At 43.9% G+C, this 21,497-nt stretch overlaps 1 protein-coding gene across 1 annotated transcript in view; it reads right to left on the bottom strand.

Moving 5' to 3' along the window:
- Window positions 1-3,912: 3,912 nt before the first annotated feature.
- Window positions 3,913-21,497, bottom strand: part of FH (fumarate hydratase) — a 46,649-nt gene continuing 29,064 nt past the window's right edge. The window contains exons 5-10 of the mRNA XM_073627976.1: window positions 20,454-20,636; window positions 14,516-14,681; window positions 12,715-12,918; window positions 10,244-10,371; window positions 7,381-7,534; window positions 3,913-4,142 (exon numbers count right to left, since the gene is read on the bottom strand). Coding sequence (XP_073484077.1) covers window positions 4,000-4,142; window positions 7,381-7,534; window positions 10,244-10,371; window positions 12,715-12,918; window positions 14,516-14,681; window positions 20,454-20,636 — 978 coding nt within the window. The 3' untranslated portion in view covers window positions 3,913-3,999. The remainder of the gene's footprint in view (window positions 4,143-7,380; window positions 7,535-10,243; window positions 10,372-12,714; window positions 12,919-14,515; window positions 14,682-20,453; window positions 20,637-21,497) is intronic.

Raw genomic sequence — 21,497 nt, 5'->3', positions numbered from 1 at the left:
AGGTTGCATGTACCTGTGAAAAATGGACACGTGACTAAAAAATGCACCAAAAACACAAATCGTGGTGCGTTTTTACCACAATTTCCATTCATTTCAGTGGGAAGCTGTGTTTTTGGTGCGGTCTTCAAAATGCACCAAAGATGCAGCATGCAGGACTTTTTAAAACGCACCGTACCCACAGTGCAGTAATGTCAAAAGTCCCATAGGATTTAAAGGGAAACATTTGTAGCCATGCCCCCAGAGGGGTTGCTGAATGTTGTGGTTCACCTTTCACCCTGTCCAGCCCGTCATCCATCTCTCAGACACTCAGAAACACAGAACAGTTCGTAAGCTTTGTTTTTTTATTGAGGGGATTGAACTTGGATGAAAATGGGAAATTATAGGAGGCCCAGGAATATTCAGCACAACTTGCTTGGGACTTCTATATACACTCTTGTACAGTGATGGCGAACCTTGGCACCCCAGATGTTTTGGAACTACATTTCCAATAATGCTCAACTACACTGCAGAGTGCATGAGCATCATGGGAAATATAGTTCCAAAACATCTGGGGTGCCAAGGTTCGCCATCACTGCTCTAATATATACACCCCAGTCTTCTCTCCGGCACAAACACTTGCTTAAGACCTCTTAACCTTCACTCCTCCAGCACTTCACTGGCTACATACCGTTACTCCTCCAGCACGTCACTTGTTGCGGACTGTTACCCCTCCAGACTAGCTAGCAACGCATGGTCAGGCCTGACAATAACTCAGCTAGCCCTAAGTGAACTGCCTTTTGCGGGCAGGGACCTTGGGCCACTGTGGTGTAGAAATAGTTCAGGTGCCAACTGTCCTATGCACAGCTACCAATCCCAGATAGCTCTCTTCAGGCCTTGCCAGCCAGCCTGGCTGGCTGCAATGACCTCTCTCCACTGCCCTTCCAACAGTCCTCTCTTCTGGTTCTGCACCCATCTCAAACTGCAAACTCCCAGTTCCCTCAGGCATGTCTCCCCAGTCCTCCTGATTGTGCTTCACTCACCAGCCCTCCAGGCTTCAACCAGTTTTCCCCCCCTGGAGTCTCTTAGCAGTGTTCTCTCCCGCTGTCCTCTCCTTGCTATCTCATATGCTTCTTTCCAGGATCTCTTCACTCCTCCTGGATGCACTGAGCCCCAGCCCAGGGTGCCCCCCACCCCCTCAGACTGGGGAGCTCCTCATGGGCCCCGACAGTCTCCACACTCTCTCACTGCAGCTCTTCCAACCAACAACTCCTCCCCAGCTGGGCTGACCCTGGGTATTTAAGGTGGCCTGTCAATCCAAGTTGGGGATTGGTCAAGGCTCATTAGAATACCCGAGGCAGCTCCATTTTTCCTATCCTCCTCTCCTTCTAGAAATAAAGGGAGGGGACAGTGATGCTACCTGTGAGTACTGAGATGTATAGACTGTAAGTGATGCGATCTTCAGTGGGTGTCAATGTTAACTTAATCCCACCTCAAATGCAGGTCGCAAACACGGTGCGTTTTCTGCCGCGGATTGAATGGCACAGTAGTACCAAGTGATTCAGTTGCTGTGCGTTTTGTAAATTAGTGCATGAACTACTTTTGGTGCAGTCTGGCCCGATTTCAGCTCAGTCAAATGAATGGACTGAAATCACACTGTTCCCCAATCGTATGTGAATCGCACAGTGTGTTCCTGCCAATTCATGGTGTGAACCAGCCCTTAGACTATGTGAGTTTATGTTTTATGTGTGCTCATGATTTAACTGTGATGGCCATTGGTTACATTTGGAAACTTGTTATAGTTGGACAGTTCAATAAAGCTGTGGCCTTACGCTATTTTCCAATTTAACCAGCCTCCATGTGTTTTTGGGGGGCAAGGCATTGGTTTATTAATTGGTCATGAATAAGCAGATGCTTCTCAGCAGTTATGACCATCATAAGTCACGTAAAACACTTTCCACTCATAAACTAAGTGACATTACTCCCAGTAAGGATAACCCCCACAGGGTGGGTAGGCAGTTCCATAGGATGGGAGTGACTCAGGAGAAGTCTTGGAGGTGAACATAGGAGGAGGCAACAAGGGAATTAGAAAGCAGGTCTTGGGATGAACAGAGAGAATGGTTTGGTTGGCATTTTGAGACAAAGTGATGTAGCTGGGGGGAAAGTTGCAGATAGCTTTGTAAGTTGTTGTTAGTATTTTGAATTGTATTCATAAATGAGGGAAAGCCAGTGGAGGGACTGACAAAGAGAGGCAGCAGACACTGAATGGATGAGTCTGGCAGCAGCATTCATGATGGAATGAAGGGGGGATAGCCTATAAAAAAATAAGCCAATGAGGAGGGAGTTGCAGTAGTCAAGGTGAGAGACAACCAGGAAGTGAATCAGGAGCTTTGTGGTGTCATTGCTTAGGAAGGGGCGTATTTTGGAGATGTTGCGACGGTTGAGGCAGCAAGATTTGGATAGCGATTGGATGTGGGGCCGAAAGGAGAACTCGGAGTCCAGGATTACCCCAAGCACCCTGCCATGCAGGGGCAGGTCGATAGTTGTGCCATTGATGTTGACAAAGGAGTCAAGGGAAGAGGCTTGTGGGGGAGGACAAAATTTTGCGCTCGCTTTTGAATAGATTGAGATATATTGTCAGCACTCTCTCAGAAAGAACGAAAAGCCATGCGCTCACATGACCATTGGATTAAAAAAGAAAGTATATAGATTTTTTGGGGGGGGTTTTTTTAATGGATTTTAATCAGGCCTTCGGAATGACTTAATTTCCCATATACTTTAAACATGTAATAGGTGCTTCTCATGCAGCAGCAGGAATAACACTTTTTATATCATGCAGCTACATGCAGAGGAGCAGCACACCTATATGCTGTATATTTTTTTATGGATGAAATTGAAACCGAATGTTCTTCTGTTTTCTGCAGCAGAACAGCTAAAATTCATTAAAGTAGAACTAAATGCAAAACTTTCTTCAGATTGGATAGAGTACAGAAGGGTTATAACCCCTGTCAGACGATTATTTTTTTAAATCTGTTTCACATTGGGGAGATTTCCCTTCACTTCCTGTCCCATAGCCAGAAAAAGGAAGCGAGAGGAAATCCCTACAAAGTGAAGGAATCCCTGCCACATGTCACCAGAACTAGTGTCCCCATTGGAAGATGTCCCATCTATTCCTGTTCTGGTGACTACATACATTTGGGTATTTTCTTTTACTTTTACTCTCCGTGATAATGGTAAACAGGACAAATAGGGAGGGTGACTCTCCCAAATGGGGATATAGACCGCAATAAAAACCTGACAACTGTACTAATCCTTCTACCTTTCTGCGGGGAAAACAGGGAATAATGGCACCCAGTGACCAATAAAAATAAGGGAGCTCCCAGTGCTCTGCCTGGTTGGTCTGCTCACCGAGTTTTCAGAATTATGGCAAGGACAGAGGTAATGACAGTGGCTCTGCACCTGGAAAGTACTCTGCAGCTAACTAAACCAGATCGGAGTCTTCCAGGCTAGCCTCGCAACATCTAGGCCAGTGGGGTCCCGATTTGGTTCAGTTCAAAAGCCAGGATGAGGATTAACACGCAGGATAGCTGCAAATCAGAGATGAAACCTTCAGCAGAGAAGAGTCTTGGTTAAATAAAAAAAGTGAAGAAAAAAATAGCTAGAAATGTGCGTTTCTTCACAGGTTAGGCTTTTACAACATCAGAGCTGAAGAAAAGATGTCCATACTTCCAGGAGACTAGAAAAAAAACTGAGGCATGCTGGTAGCAGAAAGGGTTATACCCTAGGCAGGCCTATTTTTTTTTAGTCGCAAGTTACCAATCCTCCCATAGATGGCAGTATAATCTGAAGGTTTAAGACATTCAACAAAGCTGCAATCGTAAATCAATGTGCTTAGAAAGTTTCCACACTAGTTCATATGAAAGACAACTCTATATGTTCCATTTGAACCATCACTTTAAACAAATTTTTATTTTAATGACAGTGACAAAAATATTTGGAGCTCTGAAATGTATAGTTCATGAATTATTTTGGACCAAGCATGTCTTCAGGCCTGACCCACTGATCAAACTGTTCTGCAGTCAGGAATCCAAGTTTTATCGCAGTTTCCTTTAATGTGGAACCTTCCTTGTGTGCCGTTTTAGCAATTTTAGCAGCTTTATCATATCCTACAATAAAAAAAATGAAATATTAATATGAGAATGTTCCTGAATGATAAAAAAAAAAAAAACACAAGATGGCAAAAATATTATTATACTGTGAAACCAATAAGATTTATAGAGTAGAAAGATGCAGAATAGTGAAAGCAAAGCTGTGCCATGCAGGGTAAATTTACAAGTTTACTTTAATACTCGCTTCCCAGCAACACATGCTCAACTTTTCTTCCCTCTCCTGCCTCTCCATTCAGCTACCAGTGTTAGGTTCAAGAACATGACTGGAGGTGTGAAGAGAAAAGAGAAGTAGGGCCAAAAGCTTGGTTGGTTATACTTCTTCACGCGTGTCACAGGCCTGCACTTACTTTTTCCCTCCTGTGACCCAGAATCAGCCGACTGTTGTCGGGATTCACCCAGATTCCTGATCGGCAGCCGACTCAGCCTCTCAGTGTGCCACCGATAAGCTAAAACTTAGCAGAGTGGACCCAAGAACTTGGCTCAGCACCGGCAAGGGACAGCTGCAGCATCGGATCGATGCTGCAGCTACCACATTTCCCCGAAAATAAGACCTACTGTAATATTTGGGGAGGACTGCAATATAAGCCCTACCCCGAAAATAAGCCCTAGTTTAAAGTGGTTGTAAACGGCTAGAATCCTCTCTATTACAGTATTATATAATGTAAACTGTGTGTGTTTCTGTAATCTAATCTGTAGTCAAATACCTTAGGTACAGTGCTGAGCGCCGCTCAGCTGATCTCCTCCTCTTCTCCTGCCTGTCAGCGGGGGATCTCGGCCCCCTTCCCACTGCAATGCTTGGATCGCGGCGAGCTATGAAAGGGCCGAGCGGTGCTCAGCTGATCTTCTCCTCCTCTCCTGCCTGTCAGCAGGGGATCTGGTCCCCCCACCCTCTGCAATGCTCTGATTGTGGAAGAGAGCTCAGGCGGGATATGGAAGCGCAGAGCGGCGCTATAAGAAGGTATTTGACACAATAGATTACAGAAACATACACCTTTTTCATTATACACTACTGTAATAGAGAGGATTCTAGCAGTTTACAACCACTTACTTCACACTGGGGATTCCTGCTAGGCAGGGAGGGAGAGGGGGAGAGAGGACAGCACATTAAATGGCAAGCCTTGCCCTAAAAATAAGCCCTACTTTGTTTTTGGTTGCCAAAATTAAAATAAAAAACTCGGGCTGATTTTCGGGGAAACATGGCATATAGGTAAGTATAGAGCAGAGATATGCAATTAGCGGACCTCCAGCTGTTGCAAAACTACAAGTCCCATCATGCCTCTGGGTGTCATGTTTGTGGCTGTCAGAGTCTTGCTATGCCTCATGGGATTTGTAGTTCTGCAACATCTGGAGGTCCGCTAATTGCATATCTCTGGTATAGAGGTTTGTTATTTTCCCACACTTCTCTCCTATAAAGCTGAACTCCAGGATACAGATTAAAACTAGCAATCAGTAGTGTCACCTATGTAAACCTAAAAAAATTTGGACAAAGCTAGATATAAACCTCCCCGTTTAGATAATAAAAAAAATTTAAAAAATAAACAACATCTGTGACATCACAACTCCAATTAAAAAAAAAATTGCAGATTTTGCTGGTCCCGGGAAGAGGAGTAAAGTAGGCATAGATGTCACAGTCTTTTTTCTCACAGCACAGCTATGAGAAACTACAGTTTTCATGATGCCTTGGGAATTGTAGCGAATGGGTGGGATTGTGGGCTTGTGCATTCCCTTACACTGCTCTCATGACATGACATGATCACATTTTCACAGCTACAGCTGGATTTGTCATAAATAATTATACCAATATATTAATACTGTATAATATTATAAATCAATTATATAACCTTTATACACAATAAAAGTTTTTATTTTCTTTAGAAAGCACAGTACCTGCTCCATACAGTCAAATATCACATTTGGCTGTGATGATGAGAAGCGCTTACACATCATCTTTGCATAGCCTAACATTTGCAGGCATTGAAAGCTGTGACAGACCAGGAGACTTCTAGCCTGTCAATCACTGTGTGAGATAATTGGAGGTGGGACAGACCAGCAGTCAGCTGGCCTGTTGCAATGATTCTGCAACAATGGGCGTGTCCGACTGGGAGCCTGGATCCACCCACTGAAGCGAGCAGAGACATAGTTACGTTACGTCACTGCTTGCTACAAAGGACTACCAAGGGGAAGTGACAAGACCGATGGCTGGGGGAATAGCAGCCATCGGTCTTATAACACGGATGTAAAAGCAGTGGTAAACCGCTTTGTGTTCTTTTTTTGTACCCTAAAAAGTAATGTTATAATGTTCTAGTATGCATCGCATATTAGCACATCATGTTAAACTTACCTGAGAACAAAGCCTTCCTGCGCCTCACTGTCACCACTGCAGGCACTCCCATCTTCACCCAGTCTTCCTTCCGGGTTCGCGGACTCTGGCTGTGGATCTGGCCGGAGCCACAACGTTACTCCTGCATGCATTCCGCCATTTACGGCACAGGACTCTGAAGGAACGACCCGGGTGGCCGTTCCTTCAGATCGCATGCACTGGTGACGTCATCGGCTGCATGTACAGTAAATATCTCCTAAGTGGTGCACGTTTAGGAGAAATTTACAGTACCTATAGGTACAAGTCAGAGATGGGAGTTTACTCTGACTTTAAAAGGGGACTGGAGCATGCCATTCAAAAAATGCAAGTGAATTTCTCAGTGACAATAGACTGGTGAATGGGAAGAACAACATATTGAATTATTGTACGAAGGCAGCAACAATTACATGTAATAAAAGTTTTGCCCGGTTCAGCTTTAAGGATTTAAGCACAGAATGGATAAACATGCATACTTAGGGAAGTGAATAATCCAACTGAAATGGGTTAGGAAGGACTTTTAAGGCTCATTTACACTAGCAGCGGCACACTGAAGAGGGTATTTTAACTCCTAAAAGCCCACGGCTGTGGCGCGGCCTCATTGGATTGAATGGGTTGTGACAGATCTCAATTTTGCCCCACTACAATGAAAAGAATCTCAGGTGAAATCATGTGTATACCTTTGTATGGCTGCTTTTGCAGCATTGGGTGCAATATAAACTCAGCTCAACCGCTGGTTTTTAAAGCCCCCCCATGTACAAGAGTAAACAAGGCCTTCTCCTTTACATCAACGGTATTAGGCCAGAATATTTCACTAGAGGTTGAGTTAGATGGTATATGGTATATATTCCAACCCTGTTTTCTATGTATATGTCTTACCTATATGGGGATTGAGAGCAGTGACAAGCATCAATGATTCACTCATCAGTTTGTTGATTCTCTCGGTATTTGCTTCAATCCCAACAACACAATTATCAGTGAATGAGACAGATGCATCACCTAGAAGCCTGACCGAATTTAGAATATTTTTTATCTGAAAAGAAAAAAATATATATACGAAAAAATTAATACAAGTAAAAGTAGTTGAAATGCTGCATTTTTTTCATTTCTCTTATTCTATAGTTATATTACAACATTAAATCGTACAAACAAATGACTAAATGAACAGTAAAAAAAAATATAATAAAAGTCAACTTGTCTCATCTACTTTATCAATTAAACTGAGTTCCTTGCCAAGACGTGTTCCAGGGCCCAACGTACTTCACAATGAGAGAATCCAAAGTAGAAGTGGGGGGGAACAATAACATGCAGCATGTCCCAGTTAAGGCATTGTATATTTAGAATGAGTTATGGGAGTATCTGACCAGAAGGGTTATTATTTATGGAACATCTACAACCCCATGATAAATCAGAGATTGGGGAGTAATTAGGTGTTTAAATAACTGAGTAATTAAGTACAGTATCGTCAAAATACACAAGACTTCTTTTCTCGTTGTATGAGGAGACTCCAACCAATTTCAATGCTATATTTACTATCACTCTTTATCAAGCATGGGCCAGTATCTAAAACACCAAACTGAGAAGAAACACAAGTACTTTTTTAGTAAAGCTAATAGAAAAACTTTTCCCCCCCCATTTTGGAGTAAAGGGGGGGGGGGTGTGATACTTTAGATTCTTTTGCCATTTATGCTCCATTTGGGATATTGTCCTTCATTTCCTGGCCTATAGACAAAACAGAAAGTGAGAGGTAATTCCTCAAAAGTGAAGGAACCCCTGGTTGTCACCAGAGCTAGTGTACCCTTTGAAATAGTTTCCCTCTATTACTGTTCTGGGGACAACCCAAAATTTGTAATTTTCTTTCACTTCTGGTGAAAATGGTCACCAAGACATATAGAAAGGGTGAATCCAACTACCAGGGACTTGGACAGCAAACCTGACAGGTGTTCCCTCTCCCCTCTATCCAAAACATTTTGCCTTTAGTTATACTTTACAGCTGGGTTCACACCTATGCGAATTGGATGCGTATTTTCCGTATCCAATTCGCATGACAGGTGATCGTGACCGGCTCTCTATGGATCAGATTCACACATCTCCGTTGTGGCTGCTCAATGGCTTGCACAGGAACACTGTGCGTCTTTGGCTCAGTTTCAGGGCCAAATTCAGGCAAAAATTCAGCCCTGATTCGTCGCTGAAAGAGAGAACAGGGATGCACCAGACCCCTGCTGCGAGCCACATCCATCAGAGATGTGAACCCAGCCAAAGCACCTCATACCAAGTGTAATTAAAGCATACATTTACACTTGTCTGTTTTGACACAGATTATAAATCTATGGAAATGCATGAAAACATGTCAACACGTGTTAAAGTGCATCAAAACACATGTCAACATGCCCTCCATTGATTTCCATGGAAAAAGAGGAGCCTGAGTTCACACTATTGCGAATTGGATGCGAGGAAACCCGTATCTAATTCGCATGTCAGGAGATTGTGACCAGCTCTCTATGGAGTCGGTTCACACATCTCCGGAGTGGCTCCGGTTCAAATTGCACAATAGTCCTGTGTGTATTCTGGTCCATTTCAGGTCCAAATTCAGCCAAAAATTCGGACTGAAATCGGACCTGAAACGGTGAACAGAGACGCACCAGACCCCTGCTGTGAGACGCCTAGTGCTGCAGTATAAACCCAGCCTTAAAAGGATAAGACCACCTTTATTAAAACATTTAACACCGTACTTAGGGTGTAATATAGAACAGTGGTTCTCAACCTCAGTCCTCAAGTACCCCCAACAGGCCATGTTTTGGGAACTTCCCTTAGATAAAATAGCTCTCATCAATATCATGTCATTGAGATTGATTTAAAGCAGCTGTGCAAAGTAAAGAAAAACCTGAAAACATGGCCCGTTGGGGGTACTTGAGGACCGAGGTTGAGAAACATGGATATAGAACACGTTACTAAAAAGCACCTGCCCTCACCCCCTTCCCGGTGGCAGCAGGCGGAGGATCTTCTCCCGACACCCGTTGCCCACACAGCAATGTCATTCATTCACAGAGTTTTGAATGAACTACAAGCTCCGTCTGCCACCATGGCAGATAGCTTGTAGTTCTCAATGAACTGCGAGGACGGTGCTCATTAATTCTTGCTGCTCTTCAATAACTGCCCGTAGGGAAGGTATGGGCAGACAGCTGTACTGAGTGTCTGCAAGAGCCTGGCATTGCACCCGCAATCTACTAAATGGCCAGTACAATGCTCTGCAGGATCATGAAAGAAGAGATAATGCATGCACATTTTTTTACCTGCAAAAATATGTGCATTTATTTTTATTTTTTAATTATTTTTTTTAAAGGTAAACTTATCCTTTAAAAAAATGCATGTAAATGCATGAGAAATACCCCTTCACAGTTTTCATACCAATTGCCTGCTATCTATGGCAGCCATCTGCCTACCTCCCACAACCTGAATCAGTCCCCATGAACAAAACTAAAAAACAAAAAGGTTGAAAATGGAGCATTAGAGCCAGCAAATTATCACAGAAGGAAGTGTTTGGTTGTATTTTAAAGTGGCCTTTGTTTTGACAGTATCAGAGCACATGAAAGAGTAGAAAAGGTGGTATATGCAGATACCTGGATGGGTCTACTCTGTGTGGTATTCTCCAGTTTATATGTTTTTGGACTACAGGTTCACTTCAGTTTATGTTTGAAAGAAGGCTAAATTGCAAGCTAAGGATAAGATTTGGATTACTTACAATCAGAGGCTTGAACACGTTCAGTTCAAAATGTCCATTACTGGCCCCTATTGATATAGCAACATGATTGCCCATCACCTGGGCTGCTACCATAGTAACAGCTTCACACTGAGTGGGATTTACTTTGCCTGTGTAGAAAGAGTAGAAAAAACAAACCAAAAAAGGGTTTTAGTAAAGAGCTTTAACAACTTTACATCCCGCCCATTATCATACGACGTCTGCAGGAGGGATTCCCCATCCTGGGCGGGCGCGCCCGCCGCGTCACTCGGGAGCCGATGCGCGTGCCCAGAGGACGCGACGTCCACCTGGCACCCGCGATTGCCCAAAAACAGAGCAGGACCGTGGATCTGTGTGTGTAAACACACAGATCCACGTCCTGTCAGGTGAGAGGAGACCGATGGTGTGTTCCCAGTACAGAGGAACACCGATCGGTTTCCTCCCCTTGTGAGTCCCCTCCCCCTGCAGTTAGAATCACTCCCTATGTAACACATTTAACCCCTTGATCGCCCCCTAGTGTTAACTCCTTCCTTGCAAGTGACATTTATACAGTAATCAGTGCATTTTTATAGCACTGATCGCTGTATAAATGTGAATGGTCCCAAAATGGTGTCAAAAGTGCCCGATATGTCCGCCGCAATGTCACAGTCACGATAAAAAAAAAAAAAAAAAACCGCAGATCGCTGCCATTACTAGTAAAAAAATAAATAAAAATGCCATAAAACTATCCCCTATTTTGTAGACACTATAACCTTTGCACAAACCAATCAATATACGCTTATTGTGATTTTTTTTTTTTTTTTACCAAAAATATGTAGAATACATCAGTCTAAACTGAGGAAAAAATCTTTTTTTTTTTTTTTTTTTTTTTTAAACTGGGATATTTACTATAGCAAAAAGTAAAAAATATTGTGTTTTTTTTCAAACTTGTCGTTCTTCTTTTGTTTATAGCGCAAAAAATAAAAGCCGCAGAGATGATCAAATACCACCAAAAGAAAGCTCTATTTGTGGGGAAAAAAATGATAAAAATTTCAGTTGGGTACAGTGTTGTATGACCACGCAATTGTCATTCAAAGTGCGACAGTGCTGAAAACTGAAAATTGGCCTGGGCAGGAAGGGACTGAAAATGCCCTGTATTGAAGTGGTTAAAAAAATAAGTGCAAAAATGATAAATAGTTCTTGGTAGTAATCATATGAACTTCAAAAAAGTTGAATGGAATCAGATGATAAAAATAGATAGAGAAAGAGAATGCTCTCCATTAAAGAATCTACAAATGCCAATTCAGAATTGTGAGATTAATCACAACATAAATCAATTTAAGAACAAAGATTTTGTGTTAATAATTAAGGTGTCAAAAAAGAAATATGAAAACTGCTAGGGTTGCACCGATATTGGTGCCGATACTAGGCATTTACACGGGTATCGGTACTCACGCAAATGCACCGATAACCGAAACCAATACATTCTGGCTCAGTTCTTTCAGCTGTCAGCAGGATTTCCCTGCTAACAGCTGAACTGTAAAGAAAAGAATGCAGGCAATTATTGGTTGTTAAGGAGCAGGGCCACCGCGTCCTTAACAACCAATGACATTTCAGCTGTCAGTGGGATTCCCCTCCCCACTGCCAGCTGTCACCCTCCTCAGAGACACTTGGGTGTCTCAGAGTTTACCAGGAAGCCTGGGAGCCACTAGCGCCCCTGGATCTCTGGCCACTGACACACCAGCAGCTACCAACCCAAAAGTAGAAAACCACATTTATCATTTATGCTGGAATTGTTTTTAACCTTTTCTTACCTTTTATTCATTAAATTGTGGTCATCCTGCACTTAGATGGCGCTGCTCTCTCAGTCCTTTGTGTTCTCAGAGTCCCTTCTAGCTCCCCACCCTGCCTCACTTACCCTCCTACTCCCCCCCCCCCCCAACCTGCCCTCACCCAACTCCCTAAACACCCCCCCCCCCACACTCTTCCTAGGCAATAGGCATCAGTAATCAGCATCGGCGAGTACTAAAAAAAAAAAAAAGAAGAAAAAAAAAACGGTGCATCCCTAGAAATTGCCATTGCAGGTTTGTTTCTAAAAATAAGTGCATGCTCCAAGAATGTCGCCTTTATACTTCTCTTATAACTTGGCGAGCCAGTGATCTGGAGCAAAAGGTGCTTATCAGATATAGGACACTTGACCTGCACACAACGGTGTCAGTCATCCTTTTTCTTGCACTATACTCAGGCCAGAAGCCAAGTAATAACAGAACCAAACGTCAGCAATGGTGTGTCTAAGTGGAAATCTCAGCTGCTTTTCCTCTGCTGATTACAAAGCAATGGCATTTGATTTGGGAAAACAGTACAATAACTGTTCCTTAAAAAGGTGTTGCAAAAATTTATGATGGGGAGTGACACAATGCGGGCGATTTTTATGCTATGACAGAGTTTTAAACACCACTAGTCCAACACTTTAGGGAATAAGCAAAATCTTTTACCTGGCATAATGCTGCTTCCAGGTTCATTTTCTGGCAAGATTAATTCTCCCAGACCTGATCTTGGTCCAGACCCAAGAAAACGAATATCGTTGGCTATTTTCATTAGGCTACAGGCAACAGTGTTCAGGGCTCCACTCAATTCAACTAATGCGTCATGTGCAGCAAGAGCTTCAAACTTGTTAGGAGCGGTGATAAATGGTAATCCTATTTAAAAAAAAGTTAAATACATATTTATACAAACAAGCCCACCAAACAGACAGCATTTTGAACTGAAAAATAGTTATATATCCACTTATCGACCCGCCGCAGTACATATACTGTGACCAGGCGGCTCCTACAGACAAAGTGATGTATCCGTACATTGCTGCCTGTATCCAGATATTGTGCGCGCGCCACCCACCTACCCCCCTGTGATTTGACACAGTGTGCGTTTGTCAGCAGATCCCGGCCAATGATTTATAGCCGGGACCTACTGATCAGCTGTGTTGAATCACAACCAGAGCCCTGTGTTGACAATCAACACAGGGCTCTATGCAGAGGGAAGGATCGTTTTGTTTCTTATATCATAGCATGCCCTGGTTTGCTCATACAGGGGCATCTTCAGACAAGCATGTGAAGAAACAGCGTATGAACGTGTAAATTCATAACATAACAAAAAACCTATTACCAGGACCATAGAGGACCAAGTCAGGTATTGGGTAGATATTACAGGCTATAATATACTCTACTCCTTGGAGAACAACAAGATTTATTTTCATTACACATTGTTGTTAGGCACATGTGTAACCCCTTGCTTGTCCCTAAATGTTAACCTCTTCCCAGCCAGTGTGTCATTAGTACAGTGACAGTGTAAATTATTAGCACTGATCATTGTATTAGTGTCACTGGAGATGTCAATTAATAGGTTTTATAGCAGAAAGTAAAACGTTTTTTTTTTTTTTTTTCCCTCCAAAATTTTCAGTATTGTTTCGTTCATACAAAAAAAGAACAAAACAAAACAAAAAAAAAACCAAACACACAGGTGATCGAATACCACCAAAAGCAAGCTCTATTTGTGTGAAAAACAGGTTTTAAACTTTATTTGGGTACAGCGTTGCATGACCGAGCAATTGCCAATTAAAAAAACGCAGTGCTGAATGGCAAAAAATGTCCTGGTAATGAGGGGGGGGGGGGGGGGGGGACCAATTCTCTCAGGCACCAACACAAAATATTTGACTGCTGAAATTTTTTCAGGCATTCATTGCTTGGATATCTAACATGTTCAACTAAGTAACTCATTAAGAAACCTGGTAGCTCCCTGTAGCGTCCAAAGTACATTCATAAGGCAATCATGAAAAGTTCATCACTGTTTAGTGCCCTTGGACAAAACCAACCAAACCCACGACGCACATTCAAATCTCATACTGATGCATGAAGCTCTCCTGATCTATCTACATCTGCTCTGCAATGACAGAGACTTAAATCGGACTTTTTAGAACACAACTGATTCCATTTGTTAACATAACCAGAAGATATTTCTACATAAAATGTCATATGTTGTGGATGAACAGATGGGTTTCTTATAATCTAAAAAAAATATCTAACATATCTTAGGGGATGGCCCCATTGATGTAGGACAGAACTGTGCAGCCAATGGTGACACAAGGAAGTAAACAAAGCTATATCTCAGAAAAGGACGCAGTTCAAATTGCAGGTATGCATGTATGTGAGGTCTGCATGAGACTTAGGAAGGCAAAACACAATAGAATAAGTCACTTTGTAGAAAAATGCTCCTTCCTGGAACACATCTACGATACCTTACCTGTAAGCTCAGACACTTTGGCAGCAACCTTCTCTGCAAATCCAATTCTGGTGTTTAAGCCAGTTCCAACTGCTGTGCCACCAGCAGCTAATTCGTAAACCCTTGTTAAAGCACTTTCAATTCTAATAATGCCATACTTAATCTGCTGTACATAAGCACTGAACTCCTGGAAAACAAAAAGTGGAAACATATTCTGTTTAGAAGTACATATATTATACAGTGTGGGAATTATTTGATTTCCAGAGCCTTTAGGCATGGAACATTCTCTAATCACAGCAATCACAGATATTTAAAACAAAGTGGAGCAGTGTAGAATGGCTTTTTAAGTACTCTGAGGCTGGGTTCACACTGGTGCGACACGACAGCCGTCCTACTTTGGATCCGACTTTGCCCTGCGACATGAAGCCGGCATGTGTCCGACTTTCAATGAACGGGGATCCGACTTGGATCCCCGCCAATGCCGGCACTGTGTTTGGTATGAATCTTTAGGGGGGAACTCCGCGCCAAATTTTAAATAAAAAACCGGCATGGGTTCCCCCTCCAGAGGCATACCAGGCCCTTGGGTCTGGTATGGACCTTGAGGGGAACCCCCTACGCCGAAAAAACGGCGTTGGGGGTCGCCCCCAATCCATACCAGACCCTTATCCGAGCACGCAGCCCGGCCGGACAGGAATGGGGGTGGGGACGAGCGAGCGCCCCCCCCCCCTCCTGAACCGTACCAGGCCGCATGCCCTCAACATGGGGGGTGGTGCCTTGGGGGAGGGGGCGCGCTGCGGCCCCCCCACCCCAAAGCACCTTGTCCCCATGTTGATGAGGACAAGGGCCTCTTCCCGACAACCCTGGCCGTTGGTTGTCGGGGTCTGCGGGCGGGGGGCTTATCGGAATCCGGGAGCCCCCTTTAATAAGGGAGCCCCCAGATCCCGGCCCCCCACCCTATGTGAATGAGTATGGGGTACAGCGTACCACTACCCATTCACCTAGGAAAAAAGTGTCAATTTAAAAAAAAACACTACACAGATTTTTAAAGCATTTTATTAGACAGCTCCGGGGGTCTTCTTCCGACTTCGGGGGTCTCTCCGGTTCTTCTCCACGCTCTCCGGATCTTCTGCCGGGCTCCTCCGCTCTCTTCTGCTCTTTTGCCGCTCTTTTGCTAAAGCGGAGGAGCCTGGTCTTCAATCTTCTGCCTTCTGCCCTCTTCTCCTGATGTTGACACGACGCTCTCTGGGGCTAGAATGCTCTCTGTGCGCTCTGCTCTGACTTATATAGGCGGTGACCCCGCCCCCTTATGCCGTCACAGTCCCTGGGCATGCTGGGACTATGACGGCATATGGGGGCGTGGTCATCGGGTGATGACCACGCCCCCTAAAACGTCACAGTCCCAGCATGCCCAGGGACTGTGACGGCATAAGGGGGCGGGGTCACCGCCTATATAAGTCAGAGCAGAGCGCACAGAGAGCATTCTAGCCCCAGAGAGCGTCGTGTCAACATCAGGAGAAGAGGGCAGAAGGCAGAAGATTGAAGACCAGGCTCCTCCGCTTTAGCAAAAGAGCGGCAAAAGAGCAGAAGAGAGCGGAGGAGCCCGGCAGAAGATCCGGAGAGCGTGGAGAAGAACCGGAGAGACCCCCGAAGTCGGAAGAAGACCCCCGGAGCTGTCTAATAAAATGCTTTAAAAATCTGTGTAGTGTTTTTTTTTAAATTGACACTTTTTTCCTAGGTGAATGGGTAGGGGTACGCTGTACCCCATACTCATTCACATAGGGTGGGGGGCCGGGATCTGGGGGCTCCCTTATTAAAGGGGGCTCCCGGATTCCGATAAGCCCCCCGCCCGCAGACCCCGACAACCAACGGCCAGGGTTGTCGGGAAGAGGCCCTTGTCCTCATCAACATGGGGACAAGGTGCTTTGGGGTGGGGGGGCCGCAGCGCGCCCCCTCCCCCAAGGCACCACCCCCCATGTTGAGGGCATGCGGCCTGGTACGGTTCAGGAGGGGGGGGGGGCGCTCGCTCGTCCCCACCCCCATTCCTGTCCGGCCGGGCTGCGTGCTCGGATAAGGGTCTGGTATGGGTTGGGGGGGACCCCCACGCCGCTTTTTCGGCGTAGGGGGTTCCCCTCAAGTTCCATACCAGACCCAAGGGCCTGGTATGCTCTTGGAGGGGGAACCCATGCCGGATTTTTATCTAAAATTTGGCGCGGAGTTCCCCCTCAAGATGATCTGAGCACAAGTCGCGTGCCGAAGTCGGATCATGCGAGACGGCAATCCGACTTTGATCCGACTTCAATGATAGTCAATAGGCTGAAGTAGGATCAAAGTCGGACCAAAGTAGTACAGGGAGCATTTCTAAAGTCGGAACGACTTGTGTCGGACCAGTTAGGACGGCTCCCATAGGGAAACATTAAATTTCACACGTCATGCGACATGAGCTCCCAATGTCGGAGCGTTTGTCGGACCAGTGTGAACCCAGCCTAAATGCCTTATGCATAAAGGGTTGGGCTGTAAACCTTTGTGCTGCCATTCTAAACAATAAATTAGCTTTAACCCTTTCTGTTAAGCCTCATACACACGATCGGATTGTTGGCCAACAAAACCGTGGACCAGGGATCCTCAAACTACGGCCCTCCAGCTGTTGCAGAACTACACATCCCATGAGGCATTGTAAAACTCTGACATTCACAGACATGACTAGGCATGATGGGTATTGTAGTTCCTGAACACCTGAAGGGCCGCAGTTTGAAGACCCCTGCCGTGGACTTTTGTCCGAAGGGCATCGGCCCAAACTTGTCTTAGGATCCTACTGCTAATTTCGTGTTAGTAGAAGTTTGGTGAGTGTTGATTCGTACTTTTCATTTCGTTTCTGAATGGCCGTTTGTCAACCAGCCATGTTGCAGAATTGGAGGAGATGACGTGTTATTTATTATTGGCCTTGGAGTTATTGCTTTGACATTATTTTTTTTTGGTTGAATAATGATTTGATTTTGTATATTTTCTAAATTTTTGGATGCATGGAGTGCAATTTTTGGTTGTCATTAGCATGTCTAATTTTATTTGTTTTCTTTTTTTAATGCACAATAAAAAAAATTGTGGAGAATAATACTTGGCTTCGGGTTTTACTTTAAATGACAGTTTGGGAGTAGGCAGTTACATTTAAAAAAATACAATGTAAAATTGACAAGGGACACCAACAGAGTTGTATCTTTGATCTTAAAAACTACGGGATAATGGTGCTGTGGTAACTTGCCCAAATAAAAAAAAAAAAAAAAAAAAAAAAAAAAAAAAAAAGCATAAATATTATTCTTGATATCACTAGAAAAAAAAAAAAAGCCTTTGAAAATAAGTTTGCAATAACTCCATCAGCATCACCAGCAAAGCAGGTCAGAACTGCGGCCAGGGGTCAACCATCGATTGTGGGCCAATTTCCCCTAAATTAATCACCTGCTATTCACACCGGGTGCAAGGACGTAGCCACCCTTAAATGTGAGTGAAACCATATTGTTTTTATCAATAAATTCTTCTTAAAACGGTATTGCGCAATGAGGTTTCCTTTTTATTCCTATCAATTATTATGAGGCATATCCACTTCAAGAGCCGCCAGCAACGGATATCTCCAGGTGTCTCCCCACATGCTTGATTGACTATACTAGCGATAGTTGGTCAACACTGAGGGGTGAGTGTACATCTATGTGGGGCACCCCAGTATGAGCACCATGGAGCACGGATGTATTTTTGAGCACGAGCACTTTGCACTGCAATTTATATGATATATATTATAGCCTAATTAATATCACCTAGCGCAGTGAACTGGTTTTCTTCACGTGTGTACTTTGACCTCTACACTACATACTACTGACCCCTGCACTGCGCTTTACTAACTACTGAGCTCTGATCTCTGCGTTACATACTACTGAACTGTTAACTCTGCGTTACTTACTATCAACCCCTGAACTCTCCATTACTTACCATGACTCCTCAACATTTTAAACCGTTCCTTAATTTTTAAAGGGGCCTTTCCTCCATGTTATTCAGGTAGATCTCTACCTCTGCAGGGTTTAAAGAATATATAACATTTTCGGATTGAGTTGGGAATCGTCAAGGTACTGTTTACGTGTTGTGTTTTTTTGCCATGTTCGTTCGGAGAGTATTCCCTGCACTTCCGGTTACAGAGGCAAAGCACCTAACCACTTGTCCCTGTAACAAACTACTACTATAGCACTGTCAACTTACACATATATACACTATATCATGTATATTTACATCAGTCCCTGCTTTCAAGGAGCTTGCAATCTAAGATCCCCAACTCACATTAATATATACACATACTAGGGCCAATTTTAAACAGGAGCCAATTAACCTACCAGCATGTCTTTGGAGTGTGGAAGGAAACTGGAGTATCCAGAGGAAACCCACATTAGGCACAGGGAGACCATGCAAATTCTGTGCAGGTAGTGCCGTGGTCAGGATTTGAACGGACGACCCCAGTGCTGCTAGGTGGAAATTCTAACCACTTAGCCATTGTGCTGCCCTACATAACTATCTGTACCAGCAACAGTAGTCACTGGAAACAACAGTGAGGGCTCACGCAAACAGGATGTTTACAGCTGTTGTTAGGGGCGTCTGACGTTTTTTTTAACTGACTCTGAATGCCCCTCCATGTTAGCCTATGTGTCCATGCACACATAAACTTTCAGAGGCGTTTGGAGGCATAAGCATTTAGGGGCAGTAGAGAAAAAAACTACAGCCTGTGCGTTCAGGAGCAGAGGTCGTTGAGCTGTAAAAACGAAAAAATGCTAAAAAGCACCTCTTAACGCTGTAACAAGCTGTTAGCTCCATTTGCCGTTTTTACATTATAGGGAATGCTTTTACTGAAAAAAAAAAAAAGGCAAAAAAACGCTTACGCAAAAAAAAAAAAAAAAAAAAAGGGCAAAAACGCTATTTGAAGAGGTGTAAATAAATAAAAAATTAAAAGCCAGAAGTTACACATACAGCAGCTGCTGGCTTTTAACAATAGGACAGGTACCAGTCCTGGAGTCCAGTGATGTCAGCACCGCAGCTGATGATTCCATCAGCTGTCGGGTGCTGCCGCCACCATTGTGGGTAAGGGTACCCGGCAGTGTAGCCTTACGGCTTCACGCTGGGAACTCTACTGAGCATGCATGAGGCCCCGCTCCTCTCTCCTACTGGCCCGGTGACAGGGAGAGGAGTAGAGAGCCCCGCTGTGATATCACAGGCCGCGCCCTGGACTCCCGGAAGTGGGAACAGGATACCTGTCAAAGACAGGTATCCTGCCCCCCCCCCCCCCCCTCCCCCCGAAAGGTGCCAATTGTGGCACCAAAGGGCGAGAGGAGACAAAATGATCGGAAGTTCCACTTTTGGGTGGAACGCAGATTTAAAAATGCGGCTAACAGCGCGTTTTTAACGCTGCTTTTTCCTGGCAGCAGCGCTGGCGTTTTTTAAATGTCCTGTGTGCATGAGGCCTGAGGGTAAATCCCTCTAGGACAGACCCATATGGCATGAAACAGTGGGACAAATTGTAAATAAACAACTTTTTTAAAGAGAAACTAAACTTCATAACAAAAAAGTAATACATTGCAGCTTGCTAATCTAGATGTGGTTGCTGCATTAATCCCACTGCTGTGATTCCATTACCTTGCGACTTTGCAATGAGTCTTGCTTGTGACTTTCATGCATGACTTAAACAAAGGAAGACATGTTTAGGCCGGATGTCAGTTATGGCACTCTCCACAGATACAGTGTAGGAGTCAGCATAACAACTCAAAGACCGCGATTGTGTTATAAGCAAGATTACCAGGTTAATATGAAAGGAAAAAAAAGCCTGAATAAAGAAAATGAAGCCAATCACCATATCTAAGGATTGATAAACTGCAACTTTTTACAAGCTTGGTTTTGGGTTTAGATACATTTAAAGTATTTGTTATTACTGTACCTGTCCCAGAGTAAGTGGCACTGCATCTTGTGTATGTGTACGGCCAATTTTAATAATTTTCGTAAATTCCTTTGATTTCGCTTCCAATGCATCGTGGAGCTTTTTCAATCCTGGTAAAAGAATGTCATGGACTTCTTTTGCAGCAGCAATATGCATTGCTGTAGGAAATGTGTCATTTGAACTCTAGCAAGGAGAGAAAAAAAAAAAAAAGCAGTATTGGCAATTATTTACCGGTACTTGACTCAGTGAAAATGATTTGCAATAGAACAAAGACAAAAACTATGCAATGTTAGAGCATATTCTGATAAGTACCATGTCGGAATAATATGCTGTACAAGGTATTTGTAGTCCTAATTTTATTTTATCAGATGCATTATTTGTCACTGCTGTGCAATAGCAACAGCACAATCTGTATAACAGCACTAAGCTGATTCTTGCTTGCTTCTGTACTGTAGTTCAGTACAGTTATTCAAAAATGTATAAACCATTGCATGTCAATAGCTGGTGTTCTATCGAGAAATGCGTCCGATGGGTCTGCGCATGCGCAGTACGAAACGTCACTCCTGCTGATCTGTTGATCAGCTGGCGTGACGTCAACACGGCGCATACGCAGACTGTCGGAGGCAGTATCTGACTAACCGCCAAGGTAGAATGTACTTGTCAGATTCTGTCTCGCTATTGTGGGGCGGGTTTTGTGTGTGTTTTAACCCGCCCTTAGACACAGCCAAAACCCACGCCGTTCAATACAGCCAAAACTCGCCCCACAACAGTGAGGCAAAATCTGACAATTACATTCTCTCTCGGCGCTTAGCAGATTGCCAGATACTGCCACTGATGATCTGCGCATGCACTGTGTTGACGTCACGCCAGCTGATCAACATATCAGCTGGAGTAACGTTGCGTACTACGCATGCGAAAACCCAATGAAAGCATTTTTTCGACGGACAGCATTTTTGGCTCGAATTGGGCTATAATCTACCAAGGATCACACACAGGGAATTTGAATATATATATATATATATATATATATATATATATATATAT

The sequence above is a fragment of the Aquarana catesbeiana genome, linkage group LG04, assembly GCF_042186555.1.
Source record: "Aquarana catesbeiana isolate 2022-GZ linkage group LG04, ASM4218655v1, whole genome shotgun sequence".
Taxonomy (NCBI): domain Eukaryota; kingdom Metazoa; phylum Chordata; class Amphibia; order Anura; family Ranidae; genus Aquarana; species Aquarana catesbeiana.
The sequence above is the reverse complement of the archived record's forward strand: the minus strand, read 5'-3'. Positions and strand labels throughout refer to the sequence as shown.